General features: G+C 32.6%; 1 protein-coding gene across 1 annotated transcript; it reads left to right on the forward strand.

The window, feature by feature from the left end:
- The first annotated feature begins 9,461 nt into the window (after positions 1-9,461).
- LOC126698195 (kinesin-like protein KIN-4C) lies at positions 9,462-20,188 on the forward strand. The gene is made up of 28 exons (XM_050395241.1): positions 9,462-9,671; positions 9,936-10,092; positions 10,196-10,342; positions 10,432-10,584; positions 10,680-10,933; positions 11,172-11,350; positions 11,559-11,683; positions 12,127-12,163; positions 12,282-12,373; positions 12,463-12,579; positions 12,671-12,784; positions 12,898-12,981; positions 13,090-13,297; positions 13,606-13,706; positions 14,069-14,167; positions 14,256-14,369; positions 14,447-14,563; positions 14,680-14,760; positions 15,872-15,943; positions 16,023-16,116; positions 16,213-16,244; positions 16,421-16,506; positions 17,290-17,361; positions 17,483-17,710; positions 17,837-17,981; positions 18,508-18,585; positions 18,896-19,471; positions 19,622-20,188. Exons 2-28 carry the CDS (start codon positions 9,958-9,960, stop codon positions 19,961-19,963), a joined length of 3,882 nt encoding a protein of 1,293 aa, XP_050251198.1. The 5' UTR covers positions 9,462-9,671; positions 9,936-9,957; the 3' UTR covers positions 19,964-20,188.
- Positions 20,189-20,522: the final 334 nt, after the last annotated feature.

Genomic DNA, 20,522 nt, shown 5'->3' on the forward strand with positions numbered 1-20,522 from the left:
GATAAAGACTATTTGAGTTGCGTGCGGTTTTTTTTTTTTTTTTTTTAAATAAAATTTTAAAATGTGGTTTTCGCTGCCGCCAACGTGACGGTTTGGTTGGTGATATTTCATTGTTGCTTGTTTGGGTGTGTGCTGACTGTGGAGCTATCACGCGGTTTGGGTTATGAAATAAAAAAAATGTGTTTAAATTGAATTTGAAATTCTTAATTTTATCCTCGGTTCACCCAAAATTAAAGGATAATGGAATTTGATGGTTGATTCCTTTGGTTTGGTTCCTTTTTAAAAAGAGTTTGGTTAACGGATAATTTTAAGACATTTGTTAATAAATTAGTTTAATAAAAATTTTAATACTAATTTTTTAAGAAATATAAAAAACTATCAATATAAAAAAATTCTATAAAAAGTTTCTAAAAATATTTTATAAATTGATGTCCATCGATGGCAGCTCCAGGAATTTTTTTTAAGTGATCATTAAAAAACTTAAATTAAACAAACTTTAATAAAAATAAAACTTGAATATATTGCCATAAAAAAAATCTCAAATGCATCAAGTTTTAAAATTTCCTTCTATGAGTTTTTCATATTTGAAATTGTTGTATGATAACTTCATTATTGTGGGGCCCAACAATTCGTGGGTCAATCCCATTTATTCATTGGGGCCCAAGGCCCGAGCCGAGAAGGGTTATAGCCTAGGATCATTAAAACAAGTACAAAATGGCCTTGGGACACAGCTCAGTCCTCGGCATGTCCGAGGTCCCATAAAAAGAAAGGGCAAAAATGGTACAGAAACAACTTGGGAAAAAATCTAAAATATCTGCGCCAATAGAAAAGGGTATGCTGGAAAGAATAACAACCAGGGAAAGCTGTCTTTACCACCATTCAATACTCTGCACCTGACAGAGCCATACCCTCCAGCTTTTACAACCACCCCAACCACTCTGGGTATGGGCTGATGGGACAAGTATCAGTCTTGGAATGTCGATCCTACACGTGGACGAAGGATAAAAAAACACAGGCTAGTATAAAAGGAAAAGGGAACAATCAGGACAAGAGGCTAGGAAAAAATGGCAAAAAACCAGAGCCTCCCAGCCCGCCTCCTGGAGAAAGAATCCTAGGGCGAAAATGACTTAACCATGTATGAACACCACGAAAGACTCACCGCCTGGTGACTAAGGCCTAGCCTTTTAAACCCACGCTCTACAAATGATATTGTTTGGGCCTTTTTACATGCGAACCCAACACTGTTGTGGTTACGAATCGTGTCCTTACAATTATTAATGCTATCAACTACATTTTTATCAATACACACAATCAAGTAATTTTAAACTACTGATCTCCCATTCAATTACCAAAATCTTACCTAAATAAGAAACAATATAAAAAAAATGCATCATCCTTTTTTATGACATGTTCCAACTAATATTTTGTATTCTTTAAACTAATTAGGATTAAATCCATGCAATGCTCCATTGATTTCCTTTTAGGGAAATCATGGTTAAGAGGTTGACAAGAATATCTTCGTAAATATACTCTTTTTATTTTCTCCTTATCATTAGGATGAAAAAATAAGACCTTTTCTCATAGTCTAGAATCTAAAAGGAAATTATTCAAGTAATTATGAATTTGCTTAGAAGATAAAATTTCCAGTAAAAGTGATTTCCTTATAAGAAATTTGTTAATAGTGCTAACAAAAGAATAAATAGTACTATAAGTTCATTCAAAATATTCAACTCATGCATTAAACCATTACATTAATCATATTCAAGAAAGTATTGAAGCATTATTTTAGTGCATATGCTTATGTATAAGATGTATCATATAAATCCAAAAAGTTCAACTAAAGACTAAAGCAAGCACTAACCAACTAGTTATTTGAAAATATACTTTTTTATATTTAAAAATATGTCTTTTGAAAAAATAATTTAAAATATCACAATTGAATATTTGATTTGGGCTTTTAGACTAATTTATTTGTTTAGACAATATTTGAGAAATACTGTCCACAAAATTTTCACAACAAATCTTAGTTGACAATTATTATTGGTTCTAATTTACATATCACTAATTTTTTTTTTTTTTTTTGTTCATTGGTAATAACTTTTCACTTAGAATTTGTTGTGAAAGTATTGTGAATATAGAATTTTTCACAATTTTTTGGTTCAATCTTTAATAGAACAAAATTTTGGAGAGGTCAAATTTTATTTTTAATGGGCTCAAATTTTTATTTAGGGTGTTCAAGTTTTTTTAAGGTGGTCAAGTTTTTTTTTTTTTTTTCTAGGGTGCAGAGACGAACCTATATATATCGGATATGTCTGAGCTTGCGAGCAAAGTCTTTGATATTGAGTCATTAAACTGTCTTTGACTCTTTGTCACTTTGTGTGGTGTGGGCCGTGTGGCCAATATACATATATATATATATATATATATATATATGAACTTGTGTTTGTCTCTTGTGATTTAATTTAATTCTTTGTGTGGCCAATGCCCAATAGTCAATAATTAGATAGCATTAAATAACTATTTAAATCATGGCTTTAGCAAACATTTTAGAGAGTAGAAACATTGGTGTCATGTTGTGGGCGTGGCTGTGTAATTGTATTCCATTCTTTTAGATTTTTTTTTTTTTTTTTGAGAAGTCCATTTTTTTAGTTGGTGACTCTAAAACGTTAACAATTTAACATTAATATTGTTGTGGCTTGTGAGGGCATATTTGTTTGTTTGTTTTTTTATTTGACTAGGTACAATAGAACTATGAAATATGGAAATAATGAATCTTTTTTTTTCTTGAATATGAAATAGATGTTAGTTTTTATTTTCATAATTTTTTTTTTTTGGTTTTAAGCTTTGGTCCCCCTAGGTTCGAATCCTGGTTTATCTCCTTACTAGGGTGGTCAATGATCCATATTAATTTAAAATTCATTTTGTTAAGGTATAAAAAAAAAAATCCAAACTCATGATGGTCTTGTGACCATCCTGAATCATACATAGCGCTGCCCCTGATGTCCTTAGAGCATCCACTAACTTCTCCCTTTTAAAATTATTGAGATTGTTATTACTCTCTCAAGGGTCATTAATGATTTATAATGCATATCCAAATGAATGTGCTACAGGCTTTGATGGTGTCAGGAAATGAACCAACTCCAATCTCGTCCATGAGGGCCGTCTAGGGCAAGAATGGCAGAAACAAGCTATATATGTTACTCATCCTTGACAAGCTCGTCCATAAAAGTTTCTAAGACAAGCTTGATACGTTAACTACAGCTTTTGGGTGATCTCTCGTCCATGCAAGCTCAGGATGAGCTCCACACTTATAGCTCAGAACGCAAGAATCAAGGTTCTTTGTCATAGACCATTCCCAACGACGATTATGAAAAGTAAGAGCAAAGCATACAACTTCCATAGCAGTTATGGAAGTTAACTCCAAAATTTCCGGACTAAATAAAAAACCATTTCCATAAATCTATATAAACACGAACCTCCGACAAACAAAGGTAAGTTTTTTCCAAACACAATCCCCAGAAGTTTGGAATTCCATTTATCAGAAGAGAGAAACTAACTTCATCATTGGAGGGTTTGTGGCCGGTCAACCCCGGTCTCCTTTGATATTTTGTTTCTTCTTTTTTCAGGCCCTCTGAATCATCAAAGCCCGCGCCATCCAGCCTACTGATTTTCTGAGTATTATCAGGCTTAATCCGTGTTTTCCATGTGGAAGTAGTTTGATCATTAATTTCTATATGGTAAATGCCCACAAGTCTAAAATCTTCATATGTTTTTCCATGATGTACATAGGATATGCTTGGTGTATCACGCATAATGAGTCCACGCTAGATGCTAAGTACGTTTTTAGTTGATGTCGAGCATAGTAGATTCTACTTTGCTCAACCTTCCATTTATCATAACCTAAAATATGGATGTTATCAATGTAGAGCAAACCAAGGTTGGATCATGAATGTATTCTTTTCAAAATAGAGTACGTTTAATAAAGACGACAAAACCATTGGCCCTAGAATCGGTAGAAATTCCCCATGCCCATCTTCATCAAGTGTGGCATTGACACTTTTGAGAGTGATATTGTGAGAGACAAGGTCAGAGCCATGATTTATTGTTTGAAGGGAGGACAAATTTTCATGTCCACACACACATGCATATATATTATACACACGTTTTGTTTTAGAGGTAGTGAAATTTTTCATCTTTTATGAGAGAGTAGCAAACCAACACATGCATAATTATTGATTCAATTACTCTTTTGAACTTCTTAATTATATATGTATACATAATGTCTTAAAATTATAAGTTTTAATTAGATATCACTAGTTCATAAAAAATTGTATAAATTCATTAAGATATCGTCATACAAAATTAAGAATTTTAAAGACTTAACTTTTATACTAAAAGTAAATAAAATTATACATTTATATAGTCTTTATGAAATATTTATAGCTTTTTGCTTGATTATCAAAAAAGAAATATTTATAGCTGTATTCTCATTTATAAGTTCCCCTTTAAGAATTAATAAAATTAACAGATATTTTTTTTGTTTATTTTGAAAGATAATTCATATATTGGGTGCGGGGGTGCGCGGGGTGGGGGTGGGGGTGGGGGTGGGGGTGGGGGGGGGGGGGGGAGGGGATCAAAAGAGTAAAAATCTTAATTATTTATCTAAAGGAACTCTTGATTCTTGATCGTAGCTTTGTCTCTTGTGAGAGAGATAAGAGAGAAGGGAAAGGATGGCGGTGAGAGTATTGGTAGAGATGAATGTTTGCATGGGGTAAGAGACTAATCAAGTTGGACTAGAACCCTAAAATATTTGGGAAATATTATTGTTCATTTATAAAGGGTGTGTGTAGATCAATTTTTTAAGCTAATGAGAAATAGGAGTACTTAGGTAACTTAAATAATTAATGAACTTAGCTCAAACATAATAAAGTGTTCGAGAATAAAATTGTGAGTATGAAACTTTATTTAGCTCTATATAATATTATATTTTGTATGTATATATGTATTAAAAATATACTTTTATTAGATTGTATATGTTTATAATTATATTCATAAGATATGAATATAATTATTTATAATTTATTGATAATATGTAGTTTATCTTGTAGTGAAATGATACACAATTTTTAACAATAAAATGTTTGTGAATATAATTGTTATAAGTTCATAAACAAAAATCGCCTCTCTAATTAACTCAAATAATACAATATCATCTATAATTTCCTTATTAATTATTAACATATGTTTGTGAAATGGTAAAAACTTTGTTCATGATATTTATTATATATATATTAAAAAAAAGTTAATCAAATATGTCAAGAACAAGGTCAAATTTATTTGACATGAAAATGAACCAAATTTATATATGTAATTTAATATGCTTTATGAGCTACAAGCTAACTCTCAGATTCAAATTAAAAATAAATGGAAAATCCTAAATTTTGAATACCAAACACTCATTGAAAATCCAAATTTTGTGTTAGGCTCATTGGAGTTTTACACACGAAGGAAGTTGAATTAAATGGTATGCCCTTTTACTCATATCAGGTCGAACTGGTTCCACGTGAAGCGATTGGGTGAGGATGAACACTAAAAAACCAAAAAAGGTCTATTTTGGAAGGGGAAATGTTTTAACAAGTACCGATGAGCGCTTGTTAAGATGCAGAAAAGACAAAAAAATTATCAGAAAAAAATAAAAAAAAGACATCAAGCAATAATTATAAAACTGAAAAAATAAGATAAAGTTGTAAAACAGACAAAATATTTTTAAAAAATTTTCAAATAAATTGTTAACGGCACCTTGCGGTGCTCCTTATGATGGCCCTTTTGGAAGATATGAGAATGTATCTTTTTAATTTTGTGCCTCGGGCCAGGTAGAGACGTGGAGTGGATTATTTTTTGTTATAGTAGGATGGGCCATTGACCATCTATGCTATTTCTCAGTCCGTTTCTAGGGTACTCACTACTCACCATAGTTGGTACCTGCACTTCTCCCAGCCCAAGTAGTGATGGGCTTTTTTATTTTTTTATTTTTATTTACCTTAAAAAAAAAAAAGAAGAAGAAGAAGAAGAAGAAGAAGAAGGAAAGAAGAAGGCCCATCGCTACTTAATAGTTTTTTATTCATATAAGATGGAAAAGAAGAAAAAATAAAAAAGTATTGTAAAATAAAGGAAATATAATGATAAGAAAAATGAAATATAAGGATGAGATTATATTTAAATTACTTATGTTCTAGTGGTTATTTACTACAACATATTATTTATGAAACTAATATAGAATACACATATATTTCTCTTTGCTCTCAATGTTTTTCAAAATGCTTCTCCTTGTGTGAAAGCTTAAGTCTATATATATAGAGGAAGGAGGAGAGGTTGAAATAGCTAAAAGATGACAAGATCTCTTAAATTAGTTGTCTCTATTAAATGTGATGGATGCATGTCCATCACTCGTGAATAATGAATAGTATATAATGAAAATATCATTTTATAGTATAAATGCTTTCTAATTGAGATTATCCTAACTGATAAAGTCTTTGCAATGGTGAATTGTTGATTAAGAACCTCCTCATAAGAATTGTAAATTTATTCAACCATTAAAAATACAATATTACTTCCACAAAACAAAACAAGCAACTAGGCTGCAAACACCTTACACTTATTGCGTGTTTGAATGAGCTAATTTTTATCAGTTTGTTTCATATATTTTGTTTGTCTTGCACCAGTATGACTGTGCAGTGAAAAATATGATATTTAAAAAGTTGTACATTATGATTAAAATGCAAAAAAAAAAAAAAAAAAAAAAAAACTCATCTAAACAATTCACTTGAACATATTTCTCTAAACTTTTTGTGGTTTGAAATTGTCATTTCAAAGACTTACGAGAGTATTGTGTAGGAACTAATTACAAACTTAATCTCAGAGTAATTAAATATAGTCTCTTACATCTTTCTAATTAATTAATTCAATGAAACAAATTCCCAAATTCATGAGTTTCTTCCACCATGATTACACCTTTTCTCATTCTTCATCTTTGTCCCTTTTTGGACACTATTCTACGTGACGTGTTTTCTTCCTCATCTTCTCCTTAGTGCACATTTGAAATGATGGCTGTTAAATTAAAAAGAAATAAAAAAAGGTAGTAGTAGGTGGAAAAGAGTTAACGGTTAGTCGGTTACCGTTGTAATTAAGAGTTCAATTTGAAAATATAACCCGCCTGTTCTATACAAATTACAATCGTGATGGATTAAATTTTTAAAAGGGCTTGGCTTAAATTTTAATTTTTAATTTTTTTGTTTGAAAGAGGCTTTGCTCTAATTATGTGTCATTATGGGCCAATCCAGTGAGAGTGTGAGACTCTGCAACCTGTGATTTTAGCCTTAACAAATATAGATTTTACTCATTTTAGCCTTTATTACGTTTGGAGGATTTTTAAAGCTTATGTGAAGAATGGATAACTTAGCATCTCCAGTAGTGTAACTAAATGCATAAAAATCTCTATAATAGAGAGTAGCACCATAACAATAGTGTAGTTGTTAAAAAAAAAAAAATAATGAACGAAGAAATAATATTTAAATGAGATAGAGAATAAGATAGAGAATCTGTTGGAAAATGTATTTGAAAAAGTGGGTAGCTAAAAGGTAAAAGTCACTGTTCATTCTCCAAATAGTACAAAAATTTGTCTACTCTGCTGGAGATGCTCTTAAACTCCCTCTTGTACCTCTTCATATTAGAAGTTGAAACTGACAATCTTTTATTCTAATAAGAAATATTATGAACTGATTATTGGAATACGCGAAATTGCCAATGTTACTGTAGCCTGTAGGGCAAAACTCTTGACACTTGATAAGCATTATTCTTTTTAATTATTATTATTATTTTTGGGTTGAAATGATAAGCATTACTTATTACTTATTACTTATGTTTTCTATTTTTTTATTTATTTATAGAGAATTCTAATTTATGGCATTTGCTCTTGATGATTAGTTTTTATCATCAGATTAAGACATGCAATTGCCTTTTGGTTTAAGAGAAGATTGAATTCGAAATCTTTTATTCGAAAACAAGAGACACCGTCATTTTTTATTAACAGTTGAAACTTGCAAATTTTTTTTTTCATAGGAATAGTAAAAAAATGACAAATTTTTATTCTAATAAGAAATATTAAATGAGCTGATTATTGGAATTCACGAAATTGGCAATGCTACAGCTACAGTAGGGCAAAACTCTTGACATTTTTTTTTTTAATTTTTAATTTTTTATAATTTGTTATCAAAAAAACTATTGACACTTACGATAAGCATTGCTAATTAACATTGTCGTTATCTAATTCGATATTAAAATGTAGGACTATACCTTAGTGAATAGAAGGAAAAAAGAAGAAGAAAAAGTCACGTAAATACACATTTGAAACTTGCTAAAAGTTGTTGGCTTCATCCAGTTATAACTTACGAGTTAAAACATTTTAAATTAGAAAAACATTTTGCAATGAAACAAACGGAACCTAATGTATTAATGTATTCAGAAGAACCAAAATAACTTGATTACTTTAGCTCCAATATAATCAAGCTCTACCATTCTATATTTACCACTTAACACTTGAGAAGGAACTATAAGGTGGTCTTATTTTTTATTATTTTTAATAAGTTGTGTCTAAACTATTCCACTATCCATAAGACATCCCAAAAAGTAAAAAAAATCCCATAGGTTGAAACTCTGATAAATAAAATTTAAAACGTCTAAATTTATAGCACATTCTTTAAATTAATTAAACTTATCACCTGTACGTCATGGACAATGAACTAAGGTGTTATTACGAGAAAATTGAACAAAAGTATAGTGTGTAAATGCCTTGGCATAGAATGGATTCATGCAGACTAAAGAATTTGTTTTACTTGAAAACTCATCGCGCTTAAATGTCTAATGTAGAGAGTCTCTTTGGAGCTTTGACTTAGCTAATAGCTTATAGGTAAACTTTTATTCTATTTAATGCTATTTCCTATTAAAATTAAAAAAAAAAGGTATAATTGTATTTAAAAAACAAGGTTTTAAAAAATCGTACATAATTAAATAAGATAAACAAATTGAAAAAAAAAAAAAAAAAAGTAAAAAACTAATCCAAATGCGTGTACAAACTTAGTTGGGTTAACCTAAAATTTTTGGACTTTTTAGCTAAGTGTAGCTCTTTTTAAAAAAAAAATTAATTACTAATTGAGTTGGATTATTAAATACACCCATAATCGATAATCCAATCCGATACCAATATAGTGAATATACCATCCATTTAAAGCGGGCCAGCCAGCCAGCCTGTTCGGCCGGCTCCAAGAAAATTCCAAATATGCCCGCAAATTAGTACCGTTTCCCAACGCACATGACGTGCACGTGACCAATGCTATATTTGAATTCGGACCTAAGCGCCTTTTCTCCAATTCATTTTAATTCAACCCCTCTCGTCCGCTTTCAAATTCTCACAACTCAGTCAGGCCCCCCCCATTGTGTGTCTCTCTCTGTTTCGTTTCAAAAAAAAAACCAAACCAAACAAAACAAACGCAACCAAAAAAAGCCCATCGATCTCTCTCAATCTCTCTCTCTCTTTCTCAGAGAGACTTTTTCTTCGATTTCCACTCTCCAATTCTATATCACTCGCTCACTTCTAACTCTTCCATTTCCTACAGGTACTCTCTCAGAAACTCTCAGATCCAAGTTTCATTAGCTCATCTTCAAGCTATTGAATCTTTGAATCCAGATTTTATAGCATTTTTACATGTTCTACGATTCAAATCTTGCTCTTCGCATTGCAGCCTAATTTCAATCGCTGAATGATAAATGTTTTTTTTTTTTTTGGGTAGATGGATGACTTTTTTTTGTTTGATAAACCCTAATTTTGCTATTGTTTTGTTTGTTCGTTTTTTTGGATTTGGGGGGATTTGCTTATTTAGGGTTTGAGATTTGGGTTTGGAGATGGAGAATTTGGAAGTGAAAAGTGTAGATTCTTCACAATGCGTGCGAGTCGCGGTTAACGTTAGGCCTTTGATTACGTCCGAGCTTCTACTTGGCTGTACAGATTGCATTTCAGTGGTTCCTGGTGAACCTCAGGTACTTGATTTTTTTAAAATTAGTTTTGATCGAATTTGAAATTTTTAGGTTTTCTGTGTATGATTGAGCTGCTAAAATTTTGAAATTTGGTGTTTAAAATTAGGTGCAAATTGGTTCGCATTCGTTCACCTTCGATTATGTTTATGGTAGTACTGGCTCGCCCTGTTCTGCATTATACGATGATTGTGTTTCTCCTCTTGTTGATGCACTCTTCCATGGTTATAATGCCACTGTTCTTGCATATGGCCAGGTACAACTTTCATTTTATCTTATACAGTTAGAACATTCGAATATATTTTTTGATACATTGCTGAGTTTACTCTGTTTGTGTTTTTTAAGACGGGGTCGGGGAAGACGTACACCATGGGGACTAACTATTCAGGGGAGGGAAGTAATGTAGGAGTCATACCTAAAGTAATGGAAAGCATATTCAAAAGAGTTGAAGTAACTAAAGATTCGACAGAATTTTTGATTAGAGTCTCATTTATTGAGGTAAAAGAAATACTTCTATTTAGCTTGTTTTGTTCTGTTTTCCTTCGCTTCACTACTTGAGTTTATTTGCTTGATGTGGTATGATGTGATGACAGATATTCAAGGAAGAAGTGTTTGATTTACTAGATCCAAATTCGCCCGTCTTCTCTAAAGTTGAAGGGGCAGCTCTAGTAAAGCATGCAGGGCCTGCAAGGGTTCCCATACAAATTAGAGAAACGGTGAATGGAGGAATAACACTTGCTGGAGTCACCGAGGCAGAAGTTAGGACAAAAGAAGAGATGGCAACATATCTATCTCGTGGTTCCCACGCTCGTGCCACTGGGAGTACTAATATGAATAGCCAATCAAGGTGCAAATTTCATAATGCTATATATTTTTGAAATGTTTCCAATGAACATCTATAGCTTTGTAGTTTTAAATGAACATTTCATAATTTGAACTGTTGCCAATGAGCTTTAGCTCAACTGGCACCCTCTTTGCAAGTGCTAGGTGTAGGGTGAAGTCTTAACGGTTAAGGATCTATTATGTTGAAAGTTGTATAATTTATAATGTTGAACTTCATGTTAACTTTTTGTATCGTTTTCCAGTCGCTCACATGCTATCTTTACAATTACTATGGAGCAAAAGAAAGTTGCTCACTTCGTAGCCGGAGTAACAAATGAAGACATTGGTGATGACATATTATGTGCAAAACTGCATTTAGTGGATCTTGCTGGTTCTGAACGGGCAAAACGAACGGGTGCAGATGGCATGCGTTTTAAAGAAGGTAGGATGCTAGAGACTTAGTCTAGGGGTTTCAATCTGTTACAATATGGTTAATAAGATAGTGGCAAGATGAACATCTATAGTTTTGTAGTTTTAAATTCTAAAATAGCTATCTGTTGTGAATGTGATATATGGAAGATAAGTATGTTACATAATTTAAATTGGAGTTTTTCCTGTTTGTGTTTGTTTTAATAGTTTATTTGATGTAGGAATTCATATCAATAAGGGTTTATTGGCACTTGGCAATGTGATAAGTGCCTTGGGAGATGAAAAGAAGAGGAAAGAAGGAGGTCACGTTCCATATCGTGACAGCAAGTTAACACGCTTGTTACAGGCAAGTGAATAAATATTTATTTTTCTTACCTAAATTGTAAGTATAATTTTTCAAAATTTGTTTGTACCAATGAAAATTGAAGATTTTTTAAAGCTCTTAAATCTCTTTACTTTTTATGTAGACACATGTAAGTAATGGACTTCATTTACCTATGGTCAGTTAAACGGGAATGCTTTTTGTTTGTTGAATCTAGATGATCTACTAGAAAACAAGTATACATAAAGAAAATTGACCTAGGCTTTTGATTACGCTCAGATAGATGCAAATATTTGTGGAAATTGGATTAATACATTATATTTTACATAACACAAGAAAACATAGTAAGAAGGTGTAATATGGAGACTGCAATAAGGGTTAATATTAACATTTTTTGATATTTAAAGTGAAAATTTGACTTTGTAAAAAATTCTCTCATGATTGTTTATTGAAACTTGAATCTGTAGGATTCTCTTGGAGGAAACAGCAAAACGGTTATGATTGGTATGTGTCAATATACTTATTCAAGCATCTTAAATCTTTCTTTCTTGTAATTCCTACTTTTTTTTTTTTTTATTTAAAATTTTTAAAAAATGTTTACAATGTTTTGTATTGATTGAAGCTTGTGTAAGTCCTGCCGACACAAATGCTGAGGAAACCCTGAACACATTGAAGTATGCAAATCGTGCTCGCAACATTCAGAACAAGGCAGTTGTAAGTATTCTCTCATAATTATATTCTTTTTTTCACCTCCACATGTTATGCTTCTCTTTCTGATGATCTTTCTCTCTTTCTTAATTTAGATCAATCGTGATCCAATGGCAGCCCAAATGCAAAGAATGCGGAGCCAAATTGAGCAATTGCAGACTGAACTTCTATTTTATCAAGGTGGAATGAATGCACCATTTGAAGAACTCCAGGTATGTCATTGAATGATAAAAGTCTGTTTGTGCTCCTAAGGTCCTAATTTGCTGGTTTTGGATGTTTATTAACCTTTAGTGGCTTTTCCAGATTCTCAAACACAAAATATCTTTACTTGAAGCAAGCAATGCAGAGTTACACAGGGAGCTTCAAGAACGTAAAGTTACCTTTGAGCATTTAACACAACGTGCTCTTGATGCTCAGGTTTTATTCAAAATTCTCTTTAGTAGTTATATAAGATGTCATGATTTTCTTATAATCTTCCCTACACTAGTTAAAATCCAGCTATATGATCTCACCTACATTAAACACTTCAGGTTGAAAAAGACAAGTTGGTCATGAAAATTGAATTAGCTCGAAATGGTAAATCTTGGGATGAGATCGATTCTAGTTCAAATCAGGTTTGAGTGCATTGTTTTTTTTTTTTTGTTTTTTTTGGTTGCTCAAGTTATTGCATTTTTCTGATGAAAGAAAAGACTTTGCTGACACAACATCATTAATTATTTCAGGATTTTGACGTGTTGAAAAATTATGCCTCAAAAATTCAAGAGTTAGAAGGAGAATTATTGCATCTGAAAAACTTGAATAGCTCAAAACGCAGTCGATTTGTTGAATGTGCTGACTTAGATGATGATGGGCTCCACTCAAAGAACGAATTATTTCCATGTACTAACGAGTTTTCATCTGATTATGACATAAAAGCCATGAATATTCCAGGTAGCATTTGTAAAGCTCTTTTTATTGTTTTACTGTCTTTCATTTTGTTGAACACATTGCTCTTTGTTACAACTAATGCCAATCCCTTATTAGTTGTTTTCCACAGGATGAAAGCCGTGTCATGCCATTTTTATTTTATTTTATATTTAGTGATTAGGGTACCACAGTAGTTAGGAATATTCTGCATTTGACAGGGCATCTTTGCTCAACAGTTCCTTTTGTTGTAGTGATCTTTGCATTTTATCTTCCATCCTAAGAGTTGGCCACTTGACAATGAGCAAATTTAATTATATAAAACTGATGTACAGATGAGACTGTAGATGAAGAAAAGGAGCTAGAACATTCCTCTCTCCAAGAAAAATTAGATATGGAGCTCAAAGAATTGGACAAAAAACTTGAACAGAAAGAGGTAAACAAAATCACATTTTTAGTTACCCCATCTTGGCTACCTAGATTTACTTGTATGTTTGATTTAAGGAGATTAAAGCATTTTGTTGATAGATGTTTTCTGATTCATAAAATGGGACATGTTTTAGTTTTCCTTTGAAAGACTTCACACGAATCACTAGACTTTTGTAAAAAGTTTCTAATAAATAACTAGCTTAAGTTTGTGGGCATCTTAAACTTATCAGGACAAAAAATAACAACTATATAGTCTCAGCCATTTACATATTTGGTTGTGAATCTAGTGCTAAATATTTACATTTCTTGGATCTGCATTGTTGTCTGTTGCTGTGGCTGTTCACATCTGTCATAATTTACTCTGTGAAGGCTGAAATGAAGCGGTTTGGAAGTGTTGATACTTCGGTTCTTAAAAATCATTATGAGAAGAAGGTTCAGGAATTAGAACATGAGAAGAAATCATTGCAGGTCAGTGCTCTTTCTGTAAGCCTTGGCTTCTGATTTGAATGTCCTGTTAGTAAGGCATTTTTAAAATACCTATGCTGTTAATTGGCAGAGAGAGATTGAGGAACTGAGACACAATCTTGCAAATATTTCGTCTACTTCTGATGATGGTGCTCAAAAGTTGAAGGAAGTATATCTTCAAAAGTTAAATGCCTTGGAGGCACAGGTGAATGTTGAAATTGAACCACTTTAGCCCTTTCAATGGCATTTACAATTTCAGGACTCATATACTTTTTGTTGCAGGTTTCAGAGTTGAAGAAGAAACAGGATGCTCAAGCTCAACTTTTGAGACAAAAACAAAAGAGTGATGAGGCAGCAAGACGATTACAAGATGAGATTCACAGAATAAAGACTCAAAAGGTGCAATTTGATTGTAGAGGAGCTTGTTGCAGTCAAATAGATACAATAATAATTTTTTATTTTAAGTAGATAAAATAATCATTTTTCTCATTATAGTACTGTATTGTGTTTTATAGGTTCAACTGCAACATAAGATTAAGCAAGAGTCTGAGCAGTTTAGGTTATGGAAGGCATCACGAGAAAAAGAAGTTCTCCAGGTATGCAAAAATTATAGAGTGATCCTTTCTTGCATGTTCAATTGATGGCTTTATAATACTTTAGAGATTAAATGCTAATACTGGATATAGATTGCATAAGCTTAATGATGAAAGTTGGGTATGAATGTTCACTTATGAAAGATTTAAAAATAAAATATTCTTATGCATATAAACTAAGGTTACAGTAACTGGATGAAGAACATAAAATTAATCTACATGATTCAGAATCAAGTGTTTGATGCTCAACATACTTTATTGGTCGTATCTACTGTTGAACTTTGTTTGTGGGCCTCTTAGATCCCATCTTTCTTAGGGTCTGGTCATGGATATGGTAGAGTGTAACCATACATACATATGTCAATCTATGTGTCTACCCATCTCTCTCCCTCTCTACGTGTTTTTTAATTGGCTTTATCAAATTATGACAACTTTTTCTTTATTTCAATTTTTTTTTTTACAAAGCAAAAGAAATTATGATTGAATGCAACTTGTGAGTCATTTTTTGAGGCTGTTATTTCATTGAGTGCAGCATACTGAAACCAGGTAATTTCTCTCTAGTTGATTACTTAAAAAATCAAAACAATATAAATTGAAGATATTAGATATAATAAAAAAGCACATATTTGTGTAACAAAGTTGCCTGTGTATAGTTGACTGTTGTTTTTATCGTCATTGTGTGTTACCTCTGCTTACGTGTAGGGCTTTCACTATGTACATGAAGTCTAGGAAATAATTTTTGATGTACTTCATTATGAAATACTGATATAAAATCTTGTTCAACTTTGTCTTTGGAAAGTTCATTCTTAAAATATAATTTGTGTTGATAAGTGACATCATTTTATCCCAAAAAAAAAAAAGTGACATCATTTTTAAATGTGGGAGAATTGTTCTCGAGTCCTAGATTTTAACTTAAACCATTTTTCCATTTTGAACTTTTATGAGACAGCAGATATCTGCTTTTGCTAGATGCTGAACAATAGATATAGTTTTTATTTGTTAAGTTTTAAGATGCTATGCATAGAATAGCTTGACTATCGTGTCTTGTATTATCAACATTGTTTATTATCATACAATAGCTAGTCATTTGGATTTCATTTTTGTCAATTGCCAGCTTAAGAAAGAGGGGAGAAGGAATGAGTATGAGATGCATAAGCTATTAGCCTTGAATCAGAGACAAAAAATGGTAAGGTGATGTTTGCCTAGGATGATATGGTTTTCCCAGTTCAAGAGAGTTATTTCATACATTTTTTTTTTCATGCCAGGTTTTGCAACGAAAAACAGAAGAAGCTTCTATGGCTACAAAAAGGCTAAAAGATGTTTTAGAATCTCGAAAGGCTTCCTCTCGAGAAACTTCTGGTTAGGAGATATACTACATCATGCAGTTCACTCCCCCTCCCTTCTCTCTGCAGCATGTTGATTATAATTTGTTAACAAGTAAACTATTATGTGCAGGTGCTGGAAATGGCACTGGTCCTGGAATTCAGGTATTTATAATGTATAAGGAGTACTTCAAGAAGGAAAAAAAAAACTGTTTTAGGAGGATTGCTTTGTGTACACAATGATGTGTAAATGTGTAAATGGGATGTCATTCATTATTTCATGTTTTTGTTGAATCTGGGATGTCTCTCTCTTTTACTAACATATTTTTATTATTGAGAAGGCTTTGATGCAGGCAATTGAGCATGAGCTTGAAGTTACTGTGCGGGTACATGAAGTACGTGCTGAGTATGAGCGTCAAATGGAAGAGTGAGTTGTCCTTATTTCAATTCTTCCACTTTAGGAATTCACTTAGATGCCTTTGTGCTTTTTGGAATTGACAAGGTTGAAGATGATCAGTTTTCATTTGATTTTTCTTTTAGTGTCTTGGGTGTGTTGATCAAAAGGCTTCTTCTTTTTTTTATTTTTTATTTATATATATATATATATATAAAATTTGTTGGTCAGATTTACAGGGTGTATATAATCTATTTGCAGGTTTTTGTGTATTCTGATAGGCATCTTTAAATGGTTTTGCATTGTAGTTTCATGCATTTTCTGTCTAAACTCTAACAAGTTTATTTATTTTTTTGCCCATTTTATTTGTGAAAATGATGAAGAGGAGTACTTAGAAGTTATTTTCACAAAGCTTTATTTTTCCATTGATTGAAAATATTTTTCTTTAAAAACCAACATTCTGTAAGCGGTTAAAATACAACTTTAATGTTTTATAAATGGAACTCTATTTAATTTGATGGCATTATTCCTTAGATGAGAAGATTTGGATATTAATCTCTTTCAAGCTTTGGTTAAATTAATGTTGACTCAATGTTGTCTCTAATGCTTGAAATTTCTTTGTTGTAGCCATATTAATTTAGCGTTGGTTTCGTGCTTAGTACATTTTATTATCCTTTGATATAGAAACTCCAGAAATTTTTTTTTTTTTGCTTGTATAATATAAATTTTCACATGGAATGTTGAGACTTTAATGGCTCTTTTACTCAGTTCTTTTACTGCCTGAGTTGATCCAAGTGATGTTTGTTGGTATTATAGGAGGGCAACGATGGCCAAGGAGGTTGCAAGATTGAAAGAAGAAGCAGACTTGCTCAGGCAATCAAAATTAAGGTGATTTTTTCCTCCTAATTGAATGTTCTCTGTTGGGTTTCTTAAGATTATCATTAGATGGCAACCAATGCTTAAATAACATTGTTCTCTTTTTTTATTTATTAAATTGTTTTTGATGTAGTGACTGCCCTGATGCAATATCTCCTGGTGCAAGAAATTCAAGGATCTTTGCACTTGAAAACATGCTTGCAACTTCATCTAGCACCTTGGTTTCGATGGCGTCACAGTTGTCAGAAGCAGAAGAGCGTGAGCGGGGTTTTAGTGGCCGGGGTCGTTGGAACCAAGTCCGGTCCCTTGCTGATGCAAAAAATATAATGAATTATTTGTTCAATTTAGCATCCTCCTCCAGGTAGTAATTTTGTCAAGTCAAAGTTTGTACTGCTAACTTTGCCAAAATTTAAGGTTTTTTTTTCATGTGTTTTTTAAATAAATTCTTTGTGATAAATTTAACTGATTTTTTCTCTCCATTCACCAGGTGCATGGTACGAGATAAGGAAGTTGCCTATAGAGAGAAGGACTCAGAAATAAGAGATTTGAAGGAAAAGATTGTGAGACTCAGTAGTTATGTCAGGCAGTTGGAGATGCAAAAAGCAGAACTTATACATCAAGTGAAGTCACAGGTAAGTGCATGGCTCAGTGTGATCCATGCCTTTTACGATTCCTCTAATCTGGCCATGAGTAATATATCTTGGGAGAGGGAAAAAACAATTGTGATACAATCTACATATATACATAACATCTATTGGATTTGGGTGGGCCATCTATTTCATTAAATTGGATTTGGATCAACATAGCTATGCTTATTAAGTGACATCATATGTTGTTAAACTGTCCATTTGGTGTTCTAAAATTTTATATAGCTTTCTATGCCATTTTGATTTGTAAACTTATTTTAATATTTTTACCTGGTAATTGAATGGATGAATTATTCCTGGCTTGCAATTTGAAAGAGAACCTTTTTCCTTGGCTATGCATCTGATGCAAACAAATGCACTATTTTTAAAAGATTGCCTAAATGTCATTACCCACTGTTCTATCTGATAATAAAAAAATGCAAACCTTTTGACTTTCTTGGAAATGATTGTCTGTTATTATTCTTATCTTTTTTTCTTTCTTTCTTTTTTTTGCTATTTTACTTTGCAATAGAATTCAGCCTTGAAAATGAGAATGGCAATGGATGGGGACCTGAACAATGGAGGGCATAAGTATGACTTGCGCAAGCAGGTAAGCGCACCCTTCTGTAGGCCTCTTAATTACACTTGTGGACAACAATGTTTGCTGAATTTCCAGTCACATATTATTGGTTACTTGTTTCTATTTCTTTTCTTCTTCTATTTGACAAACAGCCAAAAATAGTTTGCCTTTTTTTTTTGGGTATTTTACTTGCTGAATTATTCTAAATACATGATTTCCAGTCACATATTATTGGTCAATTGTTTCTATTTCTGTTTTTTTTTTTTTTTACCATCAGCCAAAAATTGTTTCTTTTTTTTTTTGTATTTTTCTGGCTGAATTATTCTATACATGATTTTAGGGCTACCGGAGCTCCTTCATATTGGAAGACATGGATACATCTGAATCAGAGCATTCAGATATTGAAAGAAATAACGACGATGATGATTGGGTGGTAGAGTCAGTGGTAGAGTCAGAAGAAGAAGAAGAAAAACCTATTAAGAAAAGGATTTCTAGAACAAGTGTAGCATCCAATACATTAGATACCAAAGATTCAGGAGGTTTGAAATTAGACACTTCAGGTGAGGGAATTGTTGCTGTATCAGGTGTTTGCTGCTCTTGTAGTAAATTCTCTTCTTGCAAAACTATGAAATGCCAATGCCGAGCTTCTGGAGGTAGTTGTGGGACTTTGTGTGGTTGTTTGCCTAGTAAGTGTGCCAACAAAGGAACTGTTTTGAAGGACTTGGGTGGCTCACCAGAGTCAGAGAGTGTTGAAGGGAACGGGAGTGGCTCAGGTTCTGATGAAACTGAGAAGAGTCACAGTCTTGCTTCTCAGGGAGCATTGTTACTACAAAGTGCATTGGTTGAGAAGCCTGTTGAGGAAAATGATGATAACGGACCTAGAAGGAAGGCTCTTGCTGACATTGGAAACAAATTGGTATGTCTCATTCTAGCTTTGCCTAATTTCGATAAGCTTATTAGTATTATTCCTTTGTATATCTCATTATTCTTGTGATTTACTTCTCATGCTCATTCCGCTTACAGAAATCTGTTTGGTTTGTTGATCATAATTTTTAACTTGCTACAGGCCAAGCCAAATGCACCAAAGCCTATTCAGAGAAAGAAATGGCGGAAATCTACTATTGTGCTTGTTTCTGATCCTCCTCCACCTTCCTCACAGCCAGAAAACACTGATGTCCCTCAGAAGCCCGAAAGTAACAGTGCTAGCGAGGTAGCAGATATTCCTTTGAAGTTACCGAGGGCTATGCGTTTGGCAGCATCCAATAGTAGCAACCCATTAAGAGATAGGAATGCCAGTCAATTGGATGAATCAGTTGTGAATAAGGAGTCTGTAATTCTTCCTCCAACAAGTCCTGTCCAGCATAGAAGAAAAAAGCCAGAAGAAAAAGAGAACAACAATGGCCTTTGAGCTAATATTTCTCCTTTGTCCCTGATTGGTGATATTTGTACCAACAATGTGACATGTACTACTGCTATCATGTTTCCATGAATGAAGCTTTTTTCAGATTCGTTGAACAGACATGATATCAAACACCTGATCTTTTGCTGTGGCTATCGCTCTAAGCCTTTGTGCAGTATTCAATTGTGTAGGGAAATGTAGTACGAGTTTTAATACATGAGTTTTTATTTTTTATTTTTCTGCTTTTGATCTTTGAGTGTTTGGGGAAATGGGTTTGCCATTGTTTTGGGCGACGAGGATGATTGTTTTGCAACATTGTTCATGGCTTTCTTAAAAAAAGAAAAAAAAAAAAATCCATTACTCTCTTTGGAGATTTAATTTTAGATTCACTTTGTTTTTCTGAAAAAAGTCTATTATTTTGAAGACAAAAAAACAAGTATGAATTGTTTATTATTATTTTTTTTATAAAAAAATAAAATAAAAAAGAGGCTGAATGGGCCCAAATTGTCGTTTTGTGTATTGGGTACAGACCAACGTTCCACACATGGGCCGAAGCTCGGGTTGTTCT

This window comes from Quercus robur, chromosome 9 (assembly GCF_932294415.1).
Source record: "Quercus robur chromosome 9, dhQueRobu3.1, whole genome shotgun sequence".
Taxonomy (NCBI): domain Eukaryota; kingdom Viridiplantae; phylum Streptophyta; class Magnoliopsida; order Fagales; family Fagaceae; genus Quercus; species Quercus robur.

Excerpts from the sequence above, each read along its gene's own strand:
- LOC126698195 (XM_050395241.1), top strand. The coding sequence starts at position 9,958 with ATGGAGAATTTGGAAGTGAAAAGTGTAGATTCTTCACAATGCGTGCGA. Across the intron at positions 14,168-14,255 it reads ATGAGAAGAAATCATTGCAG|AGAGAGATTGAGGAACTGAG; the intron begins GTCAGTGCTCTT and ends GTTAATTGGCAG. Across the intron at positions 15,944-16,022 it reads TGAATCAGAGACAAAAAATG|GTTTTGCAACGAAAAACAGA; the intron begins GTAAGGTGATGT and ends TTTTCATGCCAG.